The sequence below is a fragment of the Euleptes europaea genome, chromosome 2 (genome assembly GCF_029931775.1).
Source record: "Euleptes europaea isolate rEulEur1 chromosome 2, rEulEur1.hap1, whole genome shotgun sequence".
Classification (NCBI taxonomy): Eukaryota; Metazoa; Chordata; class Lepidosauria; order Squamata; family Sphaerodactylidae; genus Euleptes; species Euleptes europaea.
In genome coordinates, this window is record NC_079313.1 from 130,539,766 (window position 1) to 130,566,767 (window position 27,002).

The 27,002-nt window shown below is 45.2% G+C and overlaps 1 protein-coding gene across 1 annotated transcript; it reads right to left on the reverse strand.

The window, feature by feature from the left end:
- Nucleotides 1–393: 393 nt before the first annotated feature.
- GATA5 (GATA binding protein 5) lies at nt 394–26,872 on the reverse strand. The gene is made up of 6 exons (XM_056844597.1): nt 26,262–26,872; nt 10,206–10,375; nt 6,573–6,698; nt 2,595–2,682; nt 2,103–2,227; nt 394–552 (listed from the first exon to the last, which is right to left on the reverse strand). The coding sequence occupies exons 1-6, from the start codon at nt 26,791–26,793 to the stop codon at nt 394–396; spliced, it is 1,200 nt and encodes a 399-aa protein (XP_056700575.1). The 5' UTR covers nt 26,794–26,872.
- Nucleotides 26,873–27,002: the final 130 nt, after the last annotated feature.

Consider the following 27,002-nt stretch of genomic DNA (forward strand, 5'->3'; position numbering starts at 1 on the left):
GGAAATCAGCGTGAATAAAACAGATTCTGAAATTTATTTCTTTGGATTGCATCACGGGGAAGAGAGAAACCTCCCTCCCGGCAACAAAAGTCCCCATTTCTCCCGTTTTCCATTAGTGAGGGTTAGAGTTAAACACCTTTGAGAGAACCAAGTACCAAGAGAGCTGGGTTGGCTCATGAAGACGGCGTATCGCCGTACTCAGTTGACATCTGTGTGACGTGCCTTTTGAGGGAGAAAACAAAAAATTTTGTCTTTTTTTTAAAAAATAGCACTGTGTTGATTACAGACAAAGGCAGGAGATTCCTTTCGCTTGCTATCCACCTGCAGCCTAAAAATAAAATCAACGCTTGTTCCGAAGCACGCTTATTTCAAAATGGAAGACCGGGGGTTTTTTTAGGCCAACGCCAGCGCGCACCATGAGTCCTGGCGAAGAGCAACGCTTAGTCCTGACTGCTGGGGCACGGTGTTCGAAGAGAAGGCGTAATCCTCTGGTTCGTACTTGAACTGAGAGTGGCCGTCGGCCAGGGCATCTTCAGATGGGCTTGGATGACCCTACAAGGAGTTAACAGCGGAGAAATATAATTGAATAAGTAAAGTCGGTTAAGGAATAGATAATGGATAGAGAAACTAACAAGTTATTCATGGGTGATAATTCATGAAATAATGGAAGAGTTTGAGAAAAACCAGAGACTGTATTAAGAATGTCATTGAATAAATAAATTGAGTTAAGAAGCATATATTAGACAGTGGATAGAAAAATTAACAATTTATACAATTTATGTATAGTTGATAATTCATATAATAATGGAAAAATGGAGACAAATCTGAGACTGTTATGGCTATATGTGTTAAGAATCATAATCTGATTTATTAATGGGTTTTTTAACATATCTGTTGCTATATGAATTATCAACTATAAATAATGTATTAATTTTTCTACCCACTATTTCTTATTATATATATCTATATATAGATATATAGATATAGGGGGCCAAAAAATTAATAAATTATTTATAGTTGATAATCCATATAGCAACAGATATAATTATAGTTATGTTAATCATGAAGATGATCCAACTATATAACAACATTAGAAATAGTAAGTGTGAATCATTAATTCCTTAATCTTTCTTTCTTTTTTTCTTTAGAAAATATATATATGTTGATTTAGAAAGTAGGTAGAACAGAATAGCTATATTCTGAATTGATGCATGATAGACTATGCCAGATTAATACCAAAATGTAATAGTCTGTATTGTGTTTGTAAGGTGTTTATGTTTTTGGTGTCTAATGTGTGGAGAAATAAAAATCTACTTAAAAAAAAAAGAGTTACAGCAGAGAAACAAGCATAGTTGTCAGTGTTAGAGGTAATGCTTTCTGAGGAACAGTTATCCAGTTCCATTATGGCTCTTGCAGCCAAATAAGCAGTCTTTCCTCACCCTGCTGTCAAATCACAGCTGACTTATGGTGACCCCGTAGGGTTTTCAAGGCAAGAGACATTCAGAGGTGGTTTGCCATTGCCTGCCTCCGAGTCACCCCCTGGAATTCCTGGAAGGTATCCCATCCAAATGGCTTGCCAGGGTTGAGGCTGAGCAGTACATGCCCCATAGATAGGGTTGCCGCCCTCCAGATGGCACCTGGAGATCTCCTGCTATTACAATTGATCTCCAGACAACCAAGATCAGTTCTCCTGGAGAAAATGGCTGCTTTGGAGGGTGGAGTCTATGTAGAGTTGCCAACCTCCAGGTACTAGCTGGAGATCTCCAACTGATCTCCAGCCAATAGAGATCAGTTCACCTGGAGAAAATGGCCGCTTGGGCAATTGGACTCTATGGCATTGAAGTCCCTCCCCTCCACAAACCCAGCCCTCCTCAGGCTTCGCTCCAAAATCCTCTCGTCTGTGGAGAGGGGGGACCTGGCAACCTTGAGAAAGGAATGTTTGCTTCAGCTTTTAAAAGTCATTGATTGGATTGAATTGCTTTTTAATTTTTTATGGAATCTTACTTTAAAAAAACTCTTTGTCACTGGGTTGAATAGGGGACGCAAGTTATGTATGTCAGGGAAGCCTTGCCTCAAGGACAGCAGTTTCTGTTATACTTTACCTGGGAAGTGGACACCATAGATTGTCCCGGATATTGTGATGTCACCGCGGGTTCCGTTTTTAAAGTGACGGTGCTTTCGGAATTTGTAATGGAAGAAGGGGAATTGGTGGTTGAAGTTGTGGACCCTGAAAGAGGATGGTTTAAAAGGGTTTAGACAGCAATGAAGATACAAAGCAAAATCCATGAAGCTGCCTTATACTGAATCAGACCCTTGGCCCATCAAAGTCAGTATTGTCTACTCTGACCCGCAGCGGCTCTCCATTTTAGCTCCTAGGGAAAATTCTGGCGTGATTTGATCTAGAACCACCGAGTTGTCTTTTTTTGCGGCCCATGTTATCCGTAAAACTCTGACCCCAACTCTCCCACCAGTTTGTCAGACTTGGATTGGCCATCGTATCTAGCAGTGAATTCCACAATTTAATTACTCCTTGCATCAAGAAGTAGCTATGCAAGCACCCCCAACTGTTGAGCGAAAGTCACAAAAATTGCTACCTGTTGAAGATTTGCCTTTGGTAATATTTTTTGGTTTCCTCTTCCTTGTCTGGATACTTTCCTTCTTCATCGCCAGAGGCCTCGGCACCTTTTCATGAACAAAGGTGAGAGTCACTAGTTAGATTTTCTTAGCCTATTTGATTCCGCTCATTTAGATCTCAATCAAGACCATGGAACTCTCTTGCAGTATGTCGGAAATGAGCTTAGCATAGCCAGGAGGAACTCTCTGGGCAACAGTTCCTGCAGTCGTGACGAGATCCCTTCTGTTTTATACCTCTGAAATGTGCACTGAGAAAGTAAAAGCAAAACTGGTCCTCTGGGGTTTCCATGTCCCCCTTTTCCAACAGCGGGAGGTTTTTGGGACAGAGTGTGAGGAGGTCGGGGTTTGGGGAGGGACCTCAATGCCATAGAGTCCAATTGCCAAAGCGGCCATTTTCTCCAGGGTTACTGATCTCTATTGGCTGGAGATCAGTTGTAATAGCAGGAGATCTCCAGCTACTGGGTACCGAAGGTTGGGTGCGATATATAAAACAAATTGATAGACAGTGAAAATATAATTTATTTAAGGCACTATGTCAAGATAAAAAATAGTTAAAACAGCACCATGGCATTTCCTAAGGTTGATATACTGTAACCACATGCCAGATGCGTTTCGGCCTGTTTGGCCTTTCTCAGTGGTCAATTGAAACCCATGTAAAACACTGTTTTAAAAAAAGGTAAAGGTCCCCTGTGCAAGCACCGGGTCATTCCTGACCCATGGGGTGACGTCACATCCCGACGTTTCCAAGGCAGACTTTGTTTGCGGGGTGGTTTGCCAGTGCCTTCCTCAGTCATCTTCTCTTTACCCCCAGCAAGCTGGGTACTCATTTCACCGACCTCGGAAGGATAGAAGGCTGACTCAACCTTGAGCTGGCTACCTGAAACCGACTCCCGTCGGGATCGAACTCAGGTCGTGAGCAGAGCTTTTGACTGCAGTACTGCAGCTTAACAAATTGCACACACATTTTATATGGGAGTCATATACAGCCCAGTATAACAACTTGTAGACAACCTAACCAGATGTTTGTATAATTGGAAATATACTATACAACCTATATACATGCCTGGTCTGATATATAATTGTCTGTATATCTGTAAATATGTGTGTATGTTTTTCATGGGTTTCAATTGACCACTGAGGAAGGCCAAATATGCCAAAACGCGTCTGGCATGTGGTCACAGTATATCAACCTTAGGAAATGCCATGGTGCTGTTTTAACTATTTTTTTAAAATAATTTTTATCTTGACATAGCACCTTAAATCAATTCTATTTTCACTATCTGTCAATTTATTTTATTTATCTCAGCCAACCTTGGGTACCCAGCTTCTGTTTTTTAGGTTGGGTTTCATTCCCCTTTTCTTTTTTCTTCGATCTCCAGCTACTTCCTGGAAGTTGGCAACCCTATGGTCCTGTTACATTTCATTGGCTTTTAAGGGAACGTTCACAATTTTTCCATGCATCTGTATCTGTCAACTGAGAACGCTCCACATATCCCATGAAAGCTTATGCCACCATAAATCTTTAAGGTACCCCAAGATTCTTTGTTGGCTTACATCAGCATTTCTATACACGTACATTCTCTCTGCTCCCTATATACTGTGTATTGTTCAAACTACAAGATGTCCTTGTCCTTCGTAGGAGGCTATTTTTTCTCATCGGCAGTCCTTGGGTAACAGATGTATGAGACACAGTGTTGGGAGAACTTCCTGATAGATGTTGTTCATTTCCTAACCCCCCACCCCACCCCCTGCAAGGGCTTTGGAGAATTAGCTGTAAAATAAAATACTTTCCTGTCCCTGAGATAGATGCATCGATGCCCAAATCCAAATTACCACCCCAGGTTGTCGTGCCTTCAAATTTTTAAAAACTGAAGAGGATTTAAGCTCCCATCCTCCTTTCTTGGGATTCTTCTTTTCCCCCCCTTCCAACTGAGAGCACATTCAGAGGAGCCGTGTGGAGTGCCAGAAGAGAACTTGTCCCTGACTCGCGTCACCGTTTCAATGCGACATTTTGCGAATGTTACTTCCGTGATGAAAGACGAATTATACAGTGCCCTCCAAGTACATGACGCTTTTGGAAACGGTCTTGAAACTTCAGTAGAGGCAAAAATATGGCAGCAGGGGTCTTACTGGTAACTAGGCCCCCTCTGGGGGAATATTTGCCTAGTTGTATATCAAGGACATTGGCTGCTAATTTGGTTTTTGGGCACAAATCAAAATGCATATTGAACTTTAAAGCCCCAACTGACTTAGGAACAGGTACCGAGGGGACCACCTTGGAGTATATGAACCTGCTATTAACAGGAGATCTATTACCACTGGCTTGCTTCTTTCACCTACTTAGAAATGGATTGAAGAAGAAGAGTTGGTTTTTATATGCTGATTTTCTCTACCTTTCAAGGAGCATCAAACCAGCTTACAAACTCCTTCCCTTCCTCTCCTCACAACAGACACCTTGTAAGGTAGGTGGAACTGAGAGAGTTCAGAGAGAACTGTGACTAGCCCAAGGTCACCCAGCTGGTTTCATGTGTAGGAGTGGGGAAACCAACCCGGTACACCAGATTAGAGTCTGCCGCTCATGTGGAGGAGCAGGGAATCAAACCCGGTTCTCCAGATTAGAGCCTGCCGCTCCTAACCAACGCACCATGCTGGATTGGTGGGCACAGGAAACAGGGATTTTTTAGCATTGACCCCTAGATCAATACCTCTCTGCCATGACGCTCACTATCTGACCTTGGGCCAACCACACACAAATACAACATGAAGCTGCCTTATACTGAACCAGACCATTGGTCTATCTCTCCAGGGTCCCAGGAAGAGGTCTTTCACATCATTTAAATACCTGGTCCTTTTTAATTGGAGATGCTGGGAATGGAACCTGGGACTTTCTGCCCCCAAAGCCGAGGCTGTTCCACTGAGCTACATTCCCTCTCTAGCCACAAACTACCATAGCTACGCCTACTTCAGATTTGAGGGGAAGACAAAATGGGCATGGGAGCAACCCATATGGTGCTCTAAACAGCTTGGATGGAGAGTAGGGTTGCCAACCTCCAGTTGGGGCCTGGAGATCTCCCGCTATTACAACTGATCTCCAAACAAGAGATCAGTTTCCCTGGGAAAAAAATGGCTGCTTTGGAGGATGTACTCTATGGCTCTGTACCCTGCTGAGGTCCCTCCCCTCCCCAAACCCTCCCCTCTCCAGGCTCCACCCTCAAAATCTCCAGATGTTTCCCAACCCAGAGCTGGCAACCCTAATGAAGAGGCACTAGACAGACAGGTTGGCATTGGAATTCCCTACTCCACAAAGCCTGTTCTGCCCCCTTAATCTCCGCCTTTGGGAGATCTGTGAAGGGTTTGCAACTATTGGGGTTCAGTTGTATCCTGATGTTTTTTCTGCTTTTCCTAGATTATTCTCTCTAGCACCTGCGCCGTTGTCTAGGGGGGTGTTATTGTTTTATGTTTTTATGGACCTACTATCCCGCTTTTCTCCTCAATGCAGACCTAAAGTGGGTTACAACTAGGGTTGCCAGCTCTGGGTTGGGAAATACCTGGAGATTTTGGGGGCGGAGACTGAGGAGGGTGGGGTTTGGAGAGGGGAGAGACCTCAATGCCATAGAGTCCAATTGCCAAAGCGGCCATTTTCTCCAGGGGAACTGATCTTTATCAGTTGGAGATCGGTTGTAATAACAGGAGATCTCCAGCTAGTAGCTGGAGGTTGGCAACCCTAGCGATTCCTAGAGCTCCTGTTGTCACTTCTGGGTACCTCTAGGAATCACCAGGAACTCTGGGCTCAGAACTTCTGGTAGGTAGCCAAGGTCTTCTTTTTCTTTTTAATTTTTTTCTCCCAGGACACTGCCCCCTCCGCAACCCTCCTGCCTCTTGCCATGATAGCAGCAGTGACGGAAAAGCAGGAGTTCATGAAGCAGCTGATTGCTTACCCCGTGGAGTTTCATGTATAATCCGCACGCGTTGCAAACGGGCTCCCCTTCTGCATTTCGTCTCCAGAGCGTCGTATTGGTAGTATGACAGTTCGTGCAACAGAGACCCGCACGTCTAGAGGAGGACTGGAAAAGAAAGCAAACCATCTCCTTAGATGCCGCCTGCACCCCCAGACGAGGGAGGCGGAATGACCAAAATTAGATAAAGCAGGAGGATGGAATCACTGCTTACACCCGTTTCCTGGAAGATGAGAAATGTCCATTGGACACAAAAAAAGATAACCAAATTCGTTTGGACAAAATAACTTTCTGCTGAGATCACTTCTCTTTGCAATTTTTTAAAAACTGCTGCAACAAAGCTTGGTAATATTCCTTTAATCCCTTTCCACTGAAGTTAAATGGATTTTTGCCAACAAAATCTAGGGCAAGAACAGCCAAAGAATATTTCTAATGGAAGTGTTACCTAATATTAGATTGCTATGGGGACATATTCTTCTCACTAAGCAGCAGACAGCTACTTTTTAAAAACTGCATTCCACTTTCTGAAATTGAAAGAGGTGAATTAATTTTTTGGAATGAAGCTGATCAAGACGCGTCTGCAGTGGGGTTTTTGGAATACCAAACACAAAGCGCACTTAATTAGGTGCTGGCCATGTGCAATTTCACAGAGCTTAGGGCTGTTCTGTGGGATATTAACTGATCAGAACCCAAACACAATACATCCAATTCCTAATTGCCCAGACCTATTCCAATATGATGCCTTCCTAGAGTTGCCAACCTCCAGGTACTAGCTGGAGATCTCCTGCTATTACAACTGATCTCCAGCCGATAGAGATCAGTTCCCCTGGCAATTTCACTTCCAAGTTCACTTTGGCAATTGGACTCTATGGCATTGAAGTCCCTCCCCTCCTGAACCCTGCCTTCCTCAGTCAGTATTGTCTACTCAGACTGGCAGCAGCATTCCAGGGTGTTACGTAGAGATCACCTACTGCCAGATCTTTTCACTGGTGATATCGGGGATTGAAGCTGAAACATTATGCATGCTGAGCAGATGCTCTCACCTGTTGTTGCCCCAAATACACCCCCCCACTGGGGAGAGGCCACCAAGAGACCCCCACCCTTGGAATCGTGTTTCTTTGAGTATTAGAGGAAAAGGTACCAGGGTCCTTCCCCCATTTTGGAAAGCATAACTTTAAAATGAGTCATACATGCAGGGGAAATAAAAAGCCAGCCAAGCCCAGGAGAGAGCCCCAAGGCTAAGGCTGCCAGCTCTGGGTTGCGAAATACGTGGAGATTTTGGGTGTGGAGCCTGAGGAGGGTGGGGTTTGGGAGGAGAGGGACTTCAATGCCATAGAGCCCAATTGCCAAAGCAGCCATTTCCTCCAGGGGAACTGATCTCTATCGGCTGGAGATCAGTTGTAATAGCAGGAGATCTCCAGCTAGAACCTGGAGGTTGGCAACGCTACCCAAGGCATCTATTGTTAAATGTCCTCTTGGTTGCCTGAAAATTACTTTATTTCCACTCTGCCTGTGAATGCTCCCAAAGTGGTAAGCTAATCAATTGCACCCAGAATGGAAGCAGATATCCTGCCTTTCGCAGGAAAGCAGGACATAACTAGGCCAATTTCTAACTCCTGCTGTATTGCAAGAAATAATGAAGCTCAAGACACCTCATTCTCTTGGACAGAATAGGAGACCTGGGATTCCTGTCTCATTACCAATGCTGATTTCTGTACCCCTACCACCCCTCTGCATATCACACCTAATCCAATCACGCCTGCTATTGTTATTTACCTGCTATTGACATTTACATGCTATTGCCATTGGGTGTCGGGGAGGGGCTGTGGCTCAGTGCTAGAGCATCTGCTTGGCTTGCAGAAGAGCCCAGGTTCAATCACCGGTTAAAGGGACCAGGCAAGTAGGTGATGTGAAAGACCTCTGCCTGAGACCCTGGAGGGGTGCTGCTGGTCTGAGTAGACAATACTGACTTTGATGGACCAAGGGTCTGATTCAGTATAAGGCAGCTTCAATTGTGTTCAATTCACTCTTAAGGATCGATGGACTCACATTCTAGCTACAGAAAAGAGCAAGAGTCCAGTAGCACCTTAAAGACTAAGAAAATTTCTGGCAGAATATGAGCTTTCGTGAGACACAGCTCAGTTCTTCAGATACAGCTTGAATGTATCTGAAGCTTGCTGTATCTAAAGAAGTGAGCTGTGGCTCACGAAAGCTCATACCCTGCCAGAAATTTTCTTAGTCTTTAAGGTTCTACTGGACTCTTGCTCTTTTTATTGCTAGTGACAGACTAACAAGGCATCCTATCATGATCTATCACATTCTAGCTCTATCTGAAGAAATGAGCTGTAGCTCACAAATAGGGTTGCCAGTTCCAGGTTGGAAAATACCTGGAGATTTTGGGGGTGGAGCCTGAGGAAGGTGGGATTTGGGGAGGAGAGGGAATTCAATGGGGTATGATGCCATAGAGTCCCCCTTCCAAAGAGGCCATTTTCTCCAAGTGAATTGCTTTCTGTTGCCTGGAGGTCAGTTGTAATCCCAGGAGAACTCCAGCCACCACCTGGAGGTTGGCAACCCTAGGGGAGGAAGGGAGAGAAAATGATGATGCTTAACCCTTTCTCTTCTTGCTCTTTTGTCTTCTCAAAGCTACCTCTGCTTTCCCATTAGTATTTTTCTCTCTCTCCCACAGGTACTAAAAGAGACAATTTTAAGCAAAAAAAGATAAGGAGAGAAGGGGTTAAAACAATCCATTTTCCCTTCCCCTTTCCTGTTCTATTGCAGCATCCAAGGACACTTTAGATGCTTAAAAAAAATGAAAACTGTGTGTAGGGAAGATGAATGACTCAACTGAGTAGTACATCTAGGATCCAACTAAAAGCGAGGGTTGCAGAACTGCATGTTTAAGCCTGGATCCGCCCCAGCCACATAGGAGGAGAAAGCAGGGAAACAGTTTAGAAATAAAAAGAATGCATTTCCTTCCATGGCTTACTTCTAGGGTTGCCAACCTCCAGGTACTAGCTGGAGATCTCTCGCTATTACAACTGATCTCCAGCCAATAGAGAAATAGAGAGATCACCCGGAGAAAACTGCTGCTTTGGCAATTGGACTCTATGGCATTGGAGTCCCTCCCCTCCCCAAACCCTGCCCTCCTTGGGCAGTTACATTCTCTACACCTTACCCCACATTATATAGGGTTATGAGGTTATGAGCCAGCAGGGTGTAGTGGTTAACAGTGGTGGTTAGGAGCTTATAAAGTGGTTATGAGCCAGCATGGTGTAGTGGTTAGGAGCGGTGGACTCTAATCTGGAGAACCGGGTTTGATTCCCCGCTCCTCCCCATGAGTGGTGGACGCTAATCCGGTGAACAGGGTTGGATTCCCCACTCCTACACAACCAACTCCTCCTCCTCCTTCTTCAAGAAAGGGAGACTATGTCTGCTGCTATGAGCTCTTTGGAAACATGACACAATAAGAATGTACTAGACAAGCAGCTGTGTACATTTATAAAAATCAGCGTACGTTAAGAAACCTTTCTTCTCCCCCTCGACCCCAAACATGAAGATCCGACAGGGCAATCCATGAATTCAACAGATTTCCAGGTTGCATTTTGTTATCCTTACCAGTCTTTTCTGCGGTTTGATGAGGGGCCTGTTAATGCCATTCATTTTGTGATAGAGCCCACAGGCGTTGCACAGGTAGTGCCCAGTGCCATCCTTCCTCCAGAGCGGGGTGGACATCGCCCCACAGTTGACACATTCTCTGCCATCGCCTGGGAATTCTTCCAAGAACTCTGAAATGGACAAATAAGAAGAGGATGGATTTTGTTAAGTGCATGGTGCTTGAGGAGGGACTTTTTTAAAAAGCACTATAAGTATTTCCTTGCTTCTTCATTTACTAAACTTCCTCTTGAATTGCTAACCTTTACAGCACAGCCCCTCTCTAGGTTTATGGTGAAAACCCTGGTTTATGCTCTGGTCACTTCTTGACAACTGCAGCCACATCCTTTTGGGACTTCTGCCATTGCATCTCACTCGCTTAGCCCTAACCAGTAGTCTGCTGCCAAAGTCACCTCTTGTCATTTTGATGTGTTCCCTGTTCTTAAATTCTCGTGTTGTCTTTCTGTCTGCTCTCAGATCCTGCATGAAAATCCCGTTCTTACTTTTGAAGGACCTCTATGGCTTTGCTTCCATGCATCTCTTTGCTTGTTTCCTGGTATTTCCCTACCTGTGATCTTCACCTTCCATCTCCACCATCCTCCATGGACATCCCATTCTCATTTTTGAAGGACCTCTATGCCTTAGCCTCCTTGCACTCTTCTTTCCTGATATTTTCCTACTTGTGATCTTCACCCTCCATCTCCACCATCTTCCATGAACATCCCATTCTTACTTTTGAAGGATTTCTATGGCTTTGTCTCTCTGCATCTCTCCACTCTTTTCTCCTGATATTTCCCTACCTGTGATCTTCACCCTCCATCTCCACCATTCTCAGGTTTCTGCTCTCTCATGACTCCGTCCTTTCCCCCACGCTGCTCCTTATGCCTGGAACTCCTTCCCAAAATACCGGTGCAATGTTACCTTCCTCATTCCCTTCAAAACCCATCTTTTCTTGATACAAAAAAAATGTGCTTGTGGATCTCAAAATTCCGGAAAAGCAATTGAACCACTGAAGGAATAACATACATACATGACATAGGCTATATGGTATAAAGACTGGGGAATGAAAGTGTCAGGAAATTGATGGGTTCCATTTTAAAATGATTTGATGCTAGGTCCCAATAAATAATGTTAAGACAATTAAGATATCAAGGGACCAAGGAGATCAGCATTTCCCAAGCTGTCAACATGGAGGGGAGGAGTCCCCCAAATTTTCCCTGGATTAAAATTGGAGACATGCTTTTCCATGCATTCAAATAAATATTTCATTTATTTGAAACATTTCTATGCTGCCTCTCCACTAAATTTACAGTAGGGTCCCCAAGGGAGAAAACAGTCAAAAACATTAAAACCAACATTAAAAATCATATATAAATAAGGTAATTAAGAACAACTAAACAAAACTGAAGAACTGAAATCTGATTTCCCAAAGCTGATAGCCAGTGTGGTGTAGTGGTTAAGAGTGGTGGACTCTAATCTGGAAAACCAGATTTGATTCCCCACTCCTATACATAAAGCTAGCTGGGTGACCTTGGGCTAGTCACAGTTCTCTCCGAACTCTCTCAGCCCTCTCAGTTTGGGGAATCAAACCCAGTTCTCCAGATTAGAGTCCACTGCTCTTAACCACTACACCACACTAGCTGTATTCACACTGACCTTTCTACTCAGGCAATGGGGTTGCATGGTACAAAATAATTCACAAAGTTACTTGCATAAATGGTTAGGGACTGTTGTCTATGCTGCTGTGTATAGTTTGCTGTAAGTAGGTAAAAGGTAAGGTAAAGGTCCCCTGTGCAAACATCGGGTCATTCCTGACCCATGGGGTGACGTCACATCCTGACGTTTACTAGGCAGACTTTTTTACGGGGTGGTTTGCCAGTGCCTTCCCCGGTCATCTCCCCTTTACCCCCAGCAAGCTGGGTACTCGTTTTACCGATCTCATAAGGATGGAAGGCTGAGTCAACCTTGAGCCGGCTACCTGAAACTGACTTCCGTCGGGATCGAACTCAGGTCATGAGCACACCTTGGACTGCAGTATTGAAGCTTGCAACTCCGCGCCACGGGGCTCCTACTTGTTGTAAGTAGGAACATACTATGTAATTTTTGCATTATTTATTGAGTCACGTTAAGACTTATGCTTTGTTTCAGTTGTTTTTAGACTTCCGATTGGTTCTACAACCCTCATCCTATTGCATCATTCATTGAATGTCCCGTTGACTCGTTCTGTGTCGTCCGTCTTGAGCCCAAGTGAGAAAGCCAGACTATAACTAATGTAAATAAATGTAATTTGCTTCTGAGTAATGCCAAGAGGACTGAGGCACACACAGCTCTTACCCAGTGCATAAAGATCCTGAATTATTCATATCAGTTTGGTCTCATTCGGCTGTATTTTAAAAGCAGTCGCTGTCTTGCTGTCAGCCCTTTCTGAAGTAGACACCAAAGAAAATGTTCTCCAATGCACTTAATTTTAAATTAATCATATTGACTCACTCTAGGTAATCCGCCTTGAGTCCAAGTGTGAAAGGCGGACTATCAATAATGTAAATAAATAAACACATAAATGAAATTTGCTTCTGAGTAATGCCAAGAGGGACTGAGGCACACACAGTGGGCAAATCTCTGCATAAAGATCCTGTCTGTGTTCTCTAGTGCACTTAATTTTAAATTAATTCTATCGACTCACCTTGGGTAATCTGCCAGCTTTTAAACTTATTTAGCAAGTAATCGTAAACATCTATTAATAATTATACAATTGTCTTACATTGGATTGAGACTCATTTGTTATCATCCTTTATGGTTGTCTGCATATGTTGAGTTATTTGTAAATACTTGTGTATGCATTATATGGGTTTAATTTGACCTCTGATGAAGGCCTCCTGGCCGAAACGCGTCTGGTGTGTGGTATAGGTCTATCAACCTTATAAGATGCCATTGTGCCATGTTTTATCATTATTAATGTTTTTAATACTTATATAGCGCCTTAGAATCATAGAGTTGGAAGGGACCACCAGAGTCATCTAGTCCAGCCCCCTGCACAATGCAGGAAATTAACAACTGCCTCCCCATACACCCCCAGTGACCCCTACTCCATGCCCAGAAGATGGCCAAGATGCCCTCCCTCTCGTTATCTGCCTAAAGTCATATAATCAGCATCGCTGACAGATGGCCATCCAGCCTCTGCTTAAAAACCATCTAGCCTCGGCTTAAAAAATAAATATAAAATATATTCCTCTATTATTATTTTATCTTTTTCACCCAACCTTGGGAACCCAGCTTTTAACCTGCCTTGAGTCCAAGTGAGAAAGGTGGACTATCAATAATGTAAATACATACATACATAAATGAAACTTGCTTCTCATGTCAAGAGGACTGAGGCCCATACAGTGGGTGAATCTTGGCCGAAAGGCCCTGTGTTCTCCAACGCACTTCATTTTAAATGAATTTGTTTTAAAATCAGGAAAAAAATACCTTGGCAATTGATGGGGCAGCAACTAATGGCAATTGAAATGCATCTAATGGCAATTGCAACTAATGGCAAGTGAAATGCATCTAATGGAAAATGCAACTAACGGCAATTGAAATGCATCTGGCATGTGGTATATGCCTATCAGCCTTATAAGATGCCATTGTGCCATGTTTGATCATTTTTAATGTTTTTAATCCTTATATAACGCCTTAAAATAAAATATATTATTATTTTATCTTTTCTACCCAACCTTGGGTTATCCAGCTTTTAATCTGCCTGGAGTCCAAGTGAGAAAGGCGGACTATTAGTAATGTAAATAAACACATAAATGATATTTGCTTTCTGAGTAATGCCAAGAGGACTGAGGCACATGTAGTGGGTGAATCTCGGCCGAAAGGCCCTGTGTTCTCCGACACCCTTCATTTTAAATTAATTGTTTTAAAACCAGGGGGAAAAAATACCTTGGAATTGATGGGGCAGCAACTAATGGCAACTAACAGCAATTGAAATGCATCTGGCGTGTGGTATAGGTCTATCAAAGTTATAAGACGCCATTGTGCCATGTTTGATCATTTTTAATGTTTTTAATCCTTATATAGCGCCTTAAAATAAAACATATTTATTATTATTTTATCTTTTCCACCCAACCTTGGGTAACCCAGCTTTTAATCTGCCTGGAGTCCAAGTGAGAAAGGCGGACTATCAGTAATGTAAACAAACACATAAATGAAATTTGCTTTCGGAGTAATGCCAAGAGGACTGAGGCACACGTAGTGGGTGAATCTTGGCCGAAAGGCCCTGCATTCTCCAACACCCTTCATTTTAAATTAATTTGTTTTAAAACCAGGGGGAAAAATGCCTTGGCAATTGGTGGGGCAGCAACTAATGGCCACTGACTTCTCTGGAAGCTTTGGCCTGGCTAAAGTTATCCCTCAGAGTCCTTGTCTCAGACCGCTCGAGCGGGCCAGGGAAGCGCAGCCCAGCTCTGTTGTAAAAATAAATGATCGGGATGATGTTATTGTAAGATGATAAAAGAGGAGGTTGGGGGAGGACCGGGAGACTTCCCTGATTTCAATCAAATGGTGCTGCTGGTTGACTGGTGGCGACAGGCAGGCTGGGCCGGGTCCGTTGGAATGTCTTTGGCTGACGGGGAAGGCTGGGGGATCGAGCGGGCCGGATATCAATCACCCGGACAGCTCCGAGCTGACAAACGACAGACTCGCAGGACGGCAAAGGGGGTCGCCCCCTCCGCGAGCCAATTTTATGGCTTTAGCTCCGGCCAAACCCTGACCCCATCAAAGTCTCAGAAGAACTTGAACACAGCGTTTGGAGAGAGGATCAGAAGTACATGTAGGTTACCATCCTCCCCCAATAAGATGAAGAAGGAGAAGAGTTGGATTTTATATGCCGACTTTCTCTACCCCTTAAGGGAGAATCAAACCGGCTTACAATCACCTTCCCTTCCCCACAACAGACACCCTGCGAGGTAGGTGGGACTGAGAGAGCTGTGACTAGCCCAAGGTCACCCAGCTGGCTTTGTGCGCAGGAGCGGAGAAACAAATCCAGTTCACCAGATTAGCGTCTGCCGCTCATGTGTAGGAGTGGGGAATCAAACCCAGTTCTCCAGATCAGAGTCCACCCCTCTTGACCACTACACCTTGCTGGCTACATAAGCATTAGTACTACAGGCAGTGAATTGGTTCGATTAACCAATCAGGGGTTCACTTGGTTGGTCCACTGGATCAGGGAGAGTTGAGCGCCGAGGACACGCTCATTTGTTTCTCTCTCATTCCTTGACACTCCAGGACCAAGAGTATCAAGCCGATCAAGGATCTTCGTCCTCCTGAGAAGGAAGCTTTTGCTGTAATTTTATTTATTAAAAACATTTATATCCAGTATTCCCTCCTAGTTCAAGGCGGCTAATTCCTCATGCTCCTACACCTCCAAGCGGCACAGAGCTTATTTTCCCGTCAGTAACACCCAGATCTTTTGACATTTGATTGATTAAAAAACAGCAGGTGATGATCAATTAATGCCCGCCGTAGAAAAAAGCAAAGCAGAAATATGAATAAAATTAATTGGTTGATAGCCCAACGAACTAAATCTTCCACATGAAATTTGGTGATTTCTGCCATTCAGAATAGTCCCCAGAGACTCAGATGCAGCTGGGGGAATTTTTTTGCCTTTGAATAGCCCCCCCTCCCTTAAATAACTTGGAACAATTAGATTCAAAGGAAGCCCGCTGTGTGTCCCAGGTAGTAGCTTAATACAGTTCAGACAAACAGTACGGAACCTCTCTTTATAGTTGTTGTGCAGTTCCCTACAGATTGGTAGACCTCATCCATGCCTCTTTAGATACCCTCAAACATGCATCTGGGATCCCTTATTCAGTGAAGCTCTCTAGATATGCTGGCCAACATATTAGGAGTTTCCAATTGGGCCGGTAACGCCCTGCAGCCTACCTCACAGGGGTGTTGTTAGGAGAAAGAAGTAGATTTTTATATGCCGACTTTCTCTACCACTTAGGGAAGAATCAAACCGGCTTACAATCACCTTCCCCTCCCTGCAACAGACACTCTGTGAGGTAAGTGGGGCTAAGAGAGCTGTGATTAGCCTAAGGTCACCCAGCTGGCTTCATGTAGGAGTGGGGAAACAAATCCAGTTCACCAGATTTCCCACTCATGCAGAGGAGTTGGGAATCAAACCCGGTTCTCCAGATCAGAGTCCGCCACTCCAAACCACCGCTCTTAACCACTCTACACAATGCTGGCTCCCAGTTAAAGCCAGTTAGCGAAAGAATACCTCCTAGCAAGAAAACCCCTTATGTTATCCAATAGTAAACCGAGTTTATGTCCCTGAAAGATCTAGGGAAGAGGATGCCATCACTCAGAGGGCGCTTCTCAAATGGACATTTGTTCCAGAGGCTTAGCAAACATGGGGCCCCCTTGGTTACTGAAGGAGGGTACACCTTAAGGGATAAAAGCAGATTCCATTTACAGATTTCCCTACTCCAGAGGGGTGCTCAGTGCAGTAAGAGACCCTCAATCCTACCTAAAAACCACTGGGACTGAATATGTTAAAACCCAGGCACATTAGCTTCAACGCAATGTGAGTCTATTTAGACACATCTCCTTTCAGAAGATGGATGAGTTCTGAAATTTCATGAAGACGGCAAACCATCTGTGCTAGGACCAGACCCAACCCGGATGAGACTGAGGGCTGTTTGGAAACACATGAGAGAGCAGTCACATTTACACATGGATTTGGGAGTGAACTTCCTGGAACATCACATGATTTACTTCTGAGTAAACAAGGGTTGAGCTGCACAGCCAAGCTGAACGTATCCAACGACATTCTAAAACAGACTTCCTGATTTCTTAGCACACACAGATATACACTGGAGATGCTATGACTTTACCGTGAACTTGAGAAACATATACATTTAGAAGCAAGCAACCCATGCCTTGAAAGAGGAGTAAGCTGCTGGACATTGTTACCAACACTTTACAAAACAAAAATGGCCCTCCAAAGGACACTGCTGTATGAACTGCCCATCCTATGGGCATACATTTGACTGCAGACAAATTCCAAGCCAGCCCAATTGAGCCAAAGTCCTACCGAGTTCCATAGGATTTCTGATTTAGCTGTGTTTGAATCTAGTAAGAACATAAGAAAAGCTATGCTGGATCAGACCCAGGCCCATCAAGTCCAGCTGTCTGTTCAACAGGGTGCCTTTAGGAAGCCCACAAACAAGACGACTGCAGCAGCATTATCCTTAGGGTTGCCAGGTCCCTCTTCGCCACCGGTGGGAGGTTTTGGGGATGGCGGGGTTTGGGGAAGGGAGGGACTTCAATGCCATAAAGTCCAATTGCCATTTTCTCCAGGCGAACTGATCTCTATCGGCAGGAGATCAGTTGTAATAGCAGGAGATCTCCTGCTACTAACTGGAGGTTGGCAACCCTAATGATCTTACCTGTGTTTCACAGCACGTCATATAATAGGCATGCTCCTCTGATCCCGGAGAATCTTTACAGAAGCGTTAAAGACATTTAAATAAAAGACGTCTGTATGATTTTATATTGTGGTTTTCAACTAACCCCCCCCCACAATATAAATTACTCTCCAAGTTTTTAACAATCACAAGGACTTTGGGTCCAGCGTGCCAATGGGATCAAACCTTATCTCATAAAGAACAGTTTGATTTTAAATAGCTCCCTTATTTCAATAAACAAACTTCAATATATTTCCATATGGAGACATTTCAATATATTACTTGTCAGCTGGGGTTTTTTGTTGTTTGGGGGGGGGAGGGGTTAACATATGCAACCCCTCCTCCTCCCCAACCGCAAACATGGCCAGCCAGAAAAAGGGCGAGGGTTTTACCTGCTTCGGAGTCAATCTTACAAGAAACCAGCAAGCTGGGCAAACCGATCAAATACGCGTTTTTTACTCCGGAGTGAGTCCAGTTTGTCGGTTGCCCCCGAAGCAACCCGTTAGGATCGCAGTCTCCCGACTCAAACGTGAACCCTACGCCAGTTTTATTAAAACCAACCGCAGAGTTTTCAGCCAGGCAGAATCTGGGATCCGAATCGGACTAGAATGAAAGCGAAAAAAATCGGATCTCTGGAAGCGACTTTCTAGAGGCCATTTATGCCGGGGAGGTTTTGCCTTGGATTTTCTGCTTTCTAGATGCACATTTTCCCCATCTGAATTCTCAGAACGCTTTATTGGGGTTTATTTTTGAATTCTGAGGATTCGGATGGGGAAAATGTGCATTTACAGAGCAGCAACCCCAAGGCAAAACCGCCCATGTATAAATGGCCTAGAGTCGGTTTCTAAGATGGAATTAATTTAAGGCAGTGGTTCCCAACCTTTTTTTTGACCAGGGACCACTAGGACCTTTTTGTTCGGTGCAGGGACCCCAAGGTTCAAAATAAAAATTCTGGGAATTTGAAAATAAACTTTAATCATAACTGTTAGTTAAACATTAAACTTAGAATTATATTTGAATATATATATTTTATAATAGAGAACTTTTAATTGAAAATATTAATTTATTATGGGTTTATAACTTTGTTTCGCGGACCTTAATTTAGCTCTCGCGGACCCCTGGGGGTCCATGGACCCCTGGTTGGGAACCAGTGATTTAAGGAAACTCTTCCGCGAAGAGAACGGGAGAGCAAAACTGGGAAGCTGCGGTTCTCAAGGCAATTCAGCCCCTTTTTAAGGGAACAAGCCTTCCGATCGACGGCAATGGGTCTACTTCAGAGTAAGGCCCCGTTTCGTTTTAAAAAAAGATTCTGGGGTTCTCCTTTATGGGTTTCCAGCAAAAAGGATTATACGTGGGGGGTGCTTCGAATTTGTTATAAAGATAAACGCTTATTTTTTTGAGGGGGGGGGCAGCTTTCGACCAGACTAACAAACGCAGAAACGTTTTCGTTAGCTTGAAAGAGGATTTTCCAAGAACCAACCAACCAACCAACCAAGAGAACCCTAAGTGAAATTCTGTCCCATTAGCCAGACCGATTTCATCGCGGGTATTTTAAACTGTGTGTGTGTGTGTGTGTTAAGTGCCGTCAAGTCGCTTCCGACTCATGGCAACCCTATGAATGAAAGTCCTCCAAAATGTCCTATCTTTGACAGCCCTGCTCAGATCCTGCAAATCGAAGCCCGTGGCTTCCTTTATTGACTCAATCCATCTCTTGTTGGGTCTTTCTCTTTTCCTGCTGCCCTCAACTTTTCCTAGCATGACAGTATTTTCCAGGGACTCGTGTCGTCTCATGACGTGACCAAAATACGACAGCCTCAGTTCAGTCATTTTAGCTTCTAGGGTCAGTTCAGGCTTGATTTGATCTATAACCCACTGATTTGTTTTTTTGGCGGTCCAGGGTATCCGTATCACTCTCCTCCAACACCACATTTCAAAGGAATCTATTTTCTTCCTACCAGCTTTCTTCACTGTCCAGCTTTCACACCCATACATAGTAATAGGGAATACGATGGCATGAATTAACCTGATCTGGGTGGCCAGTGACAAATCCTTACACTTAAGAATTTTTTCTAGCTCCTTCATGGCTGCCCTTCCCAGTCTCAACCTCCTTCTGATTACTTGGCTGCAGTTTCCCTTTTGGTTGATGGTGGAGCCAAGGAATAGAAAGTCTTGGAACAATTTCAATATCCTCATTTTTAACTAGCCAAACGCAAACTTCGGGCATTACGCTCGCCTCGGCCGATTCGAATTGGCAAAGGTGCGCAGAGTGTGAACCGAAAGAGAAGCGGCTTCACGGGGTGCTTTGGCGGCTCTCCGCCACAACCGGCCCGGAGGTGGGGCGGGGGTGGGTGTTGATTTGTTTGGGTGAAGCCGAATTAGGAGCCCCGGAGTCTGTCCGGACCTCAATTCATTGGGGCGATAAATTACTTTTAAAGGCGACCCCGGACTATAAATCTGCCGGCCTGGTTTAAACACCAGCGTTACTATTGAAACCAGGAGAAACGTGGATATTGTCGGGGGGGGGGGGGGATTTAACAGACTGGGGGTTTTTTAGTCCCGTTTTTTGGGGGGGGGGAGGATTTACCCCTCTTTGTGATTTGTTCTCCAGGTTTCTTGCCAAGAATACAGAAAGCGCATTCAGGAACGCGCAGCCTTGGGAAGTCCGCCGGGGAAAAGTTCCCCTTCTGAACTTTGCAGGGAAACCCCATTCAAAATCAAACAACGTTTGAAGGAGTCATAGCTTTGGAAAAAGTGGATTCAAGCCGCAAGGGAAAAAAACCAAAAACCTACAGCCATTTATGCATGGGAGGTTTTCCTTTTGATTTGCCGCTCTCTAGATGCACATTTTCCCCATCCAAATTGTCTAAACTCAAAAACAAGCCTCCATGCAGAGTTTGGAGAATTCAGATGGGGGAAATGTGCACCTAGACGGCGGCAAATCCGAGGCAAAACTTCCTATGCGTAAATGGCCTCAGTCCATTATTGAAGTGTATGGTCCTAGGTGTGCTTCCCTGAGAGTAAACGCCATTGAACTGGAGCGGATCGACTCTTCGCATGGGTTTCATGGCAGAGAGAGAGAGAGATGGAAAGGTTTTTGCCGGTTGGAAGGAAAGAAAAACAAACAAAGCCGAGGACTAACCTTTGTCAATTGTCAAGATTCAAAAATCTTAGGAGGATAAGACTGTCATTTCCCCTCCCCCCAGATTCGAGTCCTCAAAGAGAGGTGTAGAAATATAGGGCACTTTCACACATGCCGAATAACGCGCTATCCAGTTTTAATGCACTTTGCAGCTGGATTTTACTGTGTGAAATGGCAAAATCCACTTGCAAACGATCATTAAAGTGGATTGAAAGTGCATTATTCAGCTTGTGTGAAAGCACCCTAAAAAGCTGACAGCCACAATCGAAGCAAGGAGAAAGAAAACATGAAGCAGATCTCTTTCCCTGGAAAGAGTCCCTTAAACTGGAACATACTCTCTGATTCTCTGACATCTTTAGCAAGCCATGACTGTGTTTAAAAGAAATGGGAGGACATTCTATTTTTATTCAAGCATGTTAGAAAACACTCTAATTTTAAAGAAAGGCACAGGTCCTATATTTATATTACAACCTGGATCTGATGTGGAGTTGACAGCCCTGGCTGAGAAATTAAGTGTTATTGGGGAAACGAAAATCCTCTCCCAGGATTCTCTTACGGCAGCCCCGCCAGAAAGAAATCCCCTGCCAACCCAGTCCCATTTGAAACACTGTTCAGCCACAGTACTTGGGCTAAATGATTGATATGGTCCTGCAACCTGGGAAGCTGGGGCGGTGGAACTTACAAAGGTGCTAGTCCTCTTGACTTCTGCCTTGATCATTAAAAAATAATAATCTTTTTAAATGATTGATGGGAAATCACTGAAATACCGTTGCTATGTTTCTGCTTTGTAGAGAATGGACACCATTGCACACAAGTTTCCCTTCCACTCAGTACTATCCTCTGTCCACCTGGATGCAGGTGATTTTAAACCCATATTCAGGCAGATTATCACTGGGTGTTTTAGAATTTGGGCGATTTCTGTAGAAAGAACACATGGCTGAAATCCAACCAAGAATCAATCACATGAACACATGAAGCTGCCGTCTACTGAACTGGTCCATCAAAGTCAGTCTTGTCTGCTCAGACCGGCAGCGGCTCTCCAGGGTCTCCGGCAGAGGTCTTTCACATCACCTACTTGCCTAGTCCCTTTAACAGGACATGCCGGGGATTGAACCTGGGATCTTCTGCATGCCGAGCAGTTACGCTATTACTGAGCCACAGCCCCCCCCCCCAAATTGGGGTGCGTGCCTGAAACGAGAACTTTGCTATAGGTGGTGCCTAAGCTTGACACCTGACTTAGGTTGCCAACGTGAACACATGAAGCTGCTTTATCAGACCCACGGTCCATTGTCAGTATTGTCTACTCAAACTGGCATCAACTGTCCAGGGTCTCAGGCTGAGGTCTTTCACATCACCTACTGCCTGGTCCTTACAACTGGAGATGCTGGGGATTGAACTTGGGACCTTCTGCATGCCAAGCAGAGGCTCTATCTCTGAGCCACAGCCCCTGCGCTGTGCATGCCTCCCATTCCTGAAAAGTCTCCAGTTGTGTTTTTTTGTTAAATTTTGAGCACTCATTTAACATTGCTGGATTCCTGGGCTGGAGGGACTTCCGATGCTCAAGGCCAGAAATTCTCCAGTTTTGGCTCCTTGACCTGAGGAGTCCCCTTCCTCTTTAAACAACTAGATTCAAGTCTAGTAGCACATTGTGGGAGGTGGAAGTGCCCTCCCCGTAGAGTTTTCAAGGCAAGAGACATTCAGAAGTGGAAAAGAGCAAGAGACCTTTAGCACCTGGTAGGGCGTGGCATGAACTTGATTGAATTAAAATGGAAAGACAAAGGACCACCTTAGGTGGAAGTGGTAGAAAAGAGAAAAGGTCCATTAGCACCTTAAAGATTAACATAATTTCTGGCAGGGGATGAGCTTTTGTGAGCCACAGCTCACTTCTTCAGATTCAATTAGAATGTGAGTCCATCTATCCTTAGGTAGAGAAGAATGAATTACAAACACAATGGCAATGTAAATGTCCAGAGCAAGTAAATGAAATTTGCAGGATTGGATCAGGTCTGATATGCAAAGGGATAGTAGGCATGGAGAAATTAGCAAATTAGCATTGGTTCAGAAGTGGCTGACTTATTGCCTGCCTCTGTGTGGGCTGAGAGAGTTCTGAGGAGGGGCTGCGGCTCAGTGGTAGAGCATCTGCTGGGCATGCAGAAGGCCCCAGGTTCAATCCCCGGCATCTCCAGTTAAGGGGACCAGGCAGGCGATGTAAAAGACCTCTCTGCCTGTGACCCCGGAGAACCGCTGCTGCTCTTGAGTAGACAATATTGACTTTGATGGACCAAGGGTCTGATTCAGTATAAGGCAGCCTCATGCTTTCAACTGGGACCAGTCCAAGGTCACCCAGCAGGCTCCATGTAAAGGAGTTGCAAATTGAACCCAGTTCTCCAGATTACAGTCCACTGTCTTAACCATTACACCATGTTGGCTCTCATCAGCACTTTAGAGACCAACAAGGTATGAGTTTTCAAGAGTCAAAGCTGCCTTTGTCAGAGATTTAACTCTTGAAAGTGTATAGCCTGAAACTCTTGTTGGTCTCTAATGTGCGGCTGGACTTGAATCTAGCTGTTCTACTGCAGGCCAACATGGCTGACCCTCTGAAACCCTTTGGCATGGTCTTCAGCACCCACCTGAATCTCTATGCAGAAGCAGCCACAAGGGGAGATGCTGGCTCGTACATCCTGCCGTCGCAACAAACCTCACTTAGGACTGAACCAGCTGCAACCCATAATTTGACATTATAGCTTTGTACCAAACCCTACGAGCCCCGTGTAGCAGAGGGGTAAGCTGCAATACTGCAGTCCAAGCTCTGCTCAGGACCTGAGTTCAATCCTGACGGGAGTCGGTTTCAGGTAGCCGGCTCGAGGTTGACTCAGCCTTCCATCCTTCTGAGGTCGGTAAAATGAGTACCCAGCTTGCTGGGGGTAAAGGGAAGATGACTGGGGGAGGTAATGGCAAACCACCCCATAAACAAAGTCTGCCTAGTAAACATCGGGATGTGACGTCAACCCATGGGTCAGGAATGACCCGGTGCTTGCACAGGGGACCTTTACCAAACCCTAGCGTGTAGCACCATCTGCATCCAGACTAACTGGGGTTTGATCTAACAATGTTGCTTATTGTAACATCTGACTTGAGTTCATTCCCAGGTTCAAAAGAATGGACTTCCCAGGGCTGAATAGGGACATAGGATTTGTACCTCACTCTGCTCCAATCAAACTGATTACAATATGCATTGTAACTTGCATTGTAACAGCATGGTGTAGTGGTTAAGAGCGATGGTTTGGAGCGGTGGACTCTGATCTGGAGAACTGGGTTTGATTCCCCACTCCAATGCACGAAGCCAGCTGGGCAACCTTGGGCTAGTCACAGCTCTCTTAAGAGCTCTCTCAGCCTCACCTACCACACAGGATGCCTGTTGTGAAGAGAGGGAGGGGAAGGTGATTGTAAGCCAGTTTGATTCTTCCTTAAGTGGTAGAGAAAGTTGGCATATAAAAACCAACTCCTCTTCTTCTTAACTTTGCATCCTTTACAACACCTCTCCCACTTTCTGAACGGGATATAAAGACTCAATTATCTCCATTCTACTCATATCTGATGAAGAGAGCGTTGACATTCAAAAGCTTATACCCTGAAATCTTATTGGTTTCTAAGGTGTTACTGGACTCAAAACTAACCAAGTTCTGAGTGGCTGTTTTGCAGGGTTCTGAGAATTCTTTGGTGGAGATTCCAGGCCTTCTCATCATCTTAAGATTTTCTGAATTCTTAAAACATGTATATCCCACTTTCTGGCCCATCTACAGGACTCACAGCAACTTTTTTGTGTGGGGAGGTTATGACATTGGTGCTGATGTCTATGACCTGCATTGCACATGATCGACTTTCAGGAGATTCAGGAGAGTCTGAAGAATTTTCCATGTTATGGAAGTTGGCTAGCCTGTACAAAGCTGAGGCTGGCAGGTTGTCTCCTCCCACCAAGAAAAATGCACAAGGATTTCACATGCCTTGAAAGGCAGCATGACTTCTAGGGTGCACATTTGTCTCATGACAGACTTTTACACATTTTTTGTAAAGCTTAAAAAAAGAAATATCCACAAAACCTATTTGACTAGAAACAAGAGTAGCTCAAAGGCATGAGCAATATAACATCAAAAGGGATTAGACAAATTCATGTAGGAAAGGCCCATCAGTGGCTCCTAACTGTGGTGAATAAAGGGAATGCAGATATGCAGAGGCAGCAAATCTCTGAATACCAGAGCCAGGAGGCAACATCATGGGAAAGCCTCAGCCTCGGTGACCTGTTGTTGGCCCTCCAGAGGAACTGGTTGGCCACTGTGTGGGTCAGGATGCTGGACTAGATGGACCACTGGTTTGAACCAGCAGGGCTCTTCTTACATTCTCCTGAAGGCCTCAGCCTTTATGCCCTGTTGTTGGCCGTGCAGATAGGGTTGCCAGCTGCCAGGTAGTAGCAGGAGATCTCCTGCTAATTCAACTGAACTCCAGCCGATAGAGATCAGATCACCTGGAGAAAAATGGCCGCTTTGGCAATCGAACTCTATGGCACTGAAGCCCCTCCCCTCCCCAAACCCCACCCTCTTCAGGCTCCACCCCAAAAATCTCACACTGGTGGCAAAGAGGGACCTGGCAACCCTACCTGCAGAGGAACGGATTGGCCATTCACTGCACTCCCTGTACAGAGTTCTCTGTGTATTTAGATGATAAAGAAGAAGAGTTGGTTTTTATATGCCAACTTTCTCCACCACTTAAGGAAGAATCAGACCAGTTTACAATCACCTTCCCTTCCCCACAACAGACACCTTGTGAGGTAGGTGGGTCTGAGAGAGTTTACAATCACCTTCCCTTCCCCACAACAGACACCTTGTGAGGTAGGTGGGTCTGAGAGAGTTTGGAGAGAACTGTGACTTGCCCAAGGTCACCCAGCTGGCTTCATGTGGAGGAGTGGGGAATCAAACCCGGTTCTCCATATCAGAGCCCACCGCTCCACACCACGACTCTTAACTACTACACCATGCTGGTTCTCCTTTTCAATATGATAAATTTGAATTTGATCGGCCACTGTGTGAGGCAGGATGCTGGCCTAGATGGACCACTGGTCTAATCCATGAGGGCTCTTCTGATGTTCTTATGAAGGCCTCGGCCTCTATGCCTTGTTGTCGGCTCCCCACAGTAACTGATTGGCCGCTGTGTGGGTCAGGATGCTGGACTAGACCACTAGTCTGATCCAACAGGGCTCTTATGCTTTTTTATATTTTTTATATTTGACTCTCTTGACATCCCCCCATGGGTCAGTAATGACTACCTTTACTTCTCAAAACCAATGGGCCATTCTCCAGGTTAAGATCCCCAACAATTTAGAATAAAAAGAAGCTGGAATAACTCCTACCGAGGAGGACCAGTACATACCAAACGTGGGTCTCCTGCCAGGCAAGGTCCCCTGCCGCGTCTGGAGGCTGTGCAAGACACTGCTTTCAAAGTGCCCTGCAGTCCAAGATGGTGGCATCTCTGCAGGGCTGACATAGGCACCCGGGTAAGGACTGGAGTAGGATCCATTGACCGAGCGCACCAGAGCATTGCCGTACTGATCGCGTCCTCCGGCACCCAGCAAAAGTGGGCTCTGGTAACCCCCGTCTCGTCCAGCGCTGCCACCACCCGGGGGACTGTGCGAGTAGGAAAAGCCCGAAGACGGGTGAGGGCTGCTGGCATTAAAGTGGGATGTGTCAGCGCCGGCTGCCTGTGCCCAGCCCGTGTGGCTCAGGGGATGGCTCTGGTGGGCAGGCTCGCAACTCTGCAGGTAAGGCAGACTCTGCAGCATGGAGGGCACCCGGCTGGTGGGCACGTAGACGGCCGGGCTGGGTGGCGAGTGCAGGAAGTTGCTCGAGTCATGGGAGTACGCCGACTGGCCAGGGTTAGGGGCAAGAGCTAAGCTCTGGTACATTTTATATCCTTCAAAGCAGGGGAAAGCCGCAGCTGCCAGGGTGCAATCAGGGTGAGTCCGGGAGACGGGACATGGAGAGCTCAGCGGGTCCTCGGGAGTGGTTGCAGGGGGGAGGCCACTTTCAAGCACCTGAAAACAGGAGAGCAGAGAAATAAGGTTCTGAGCGAGATCCGGCCTTTTCCAACCTGCATGACCCCCATCCATAAAAC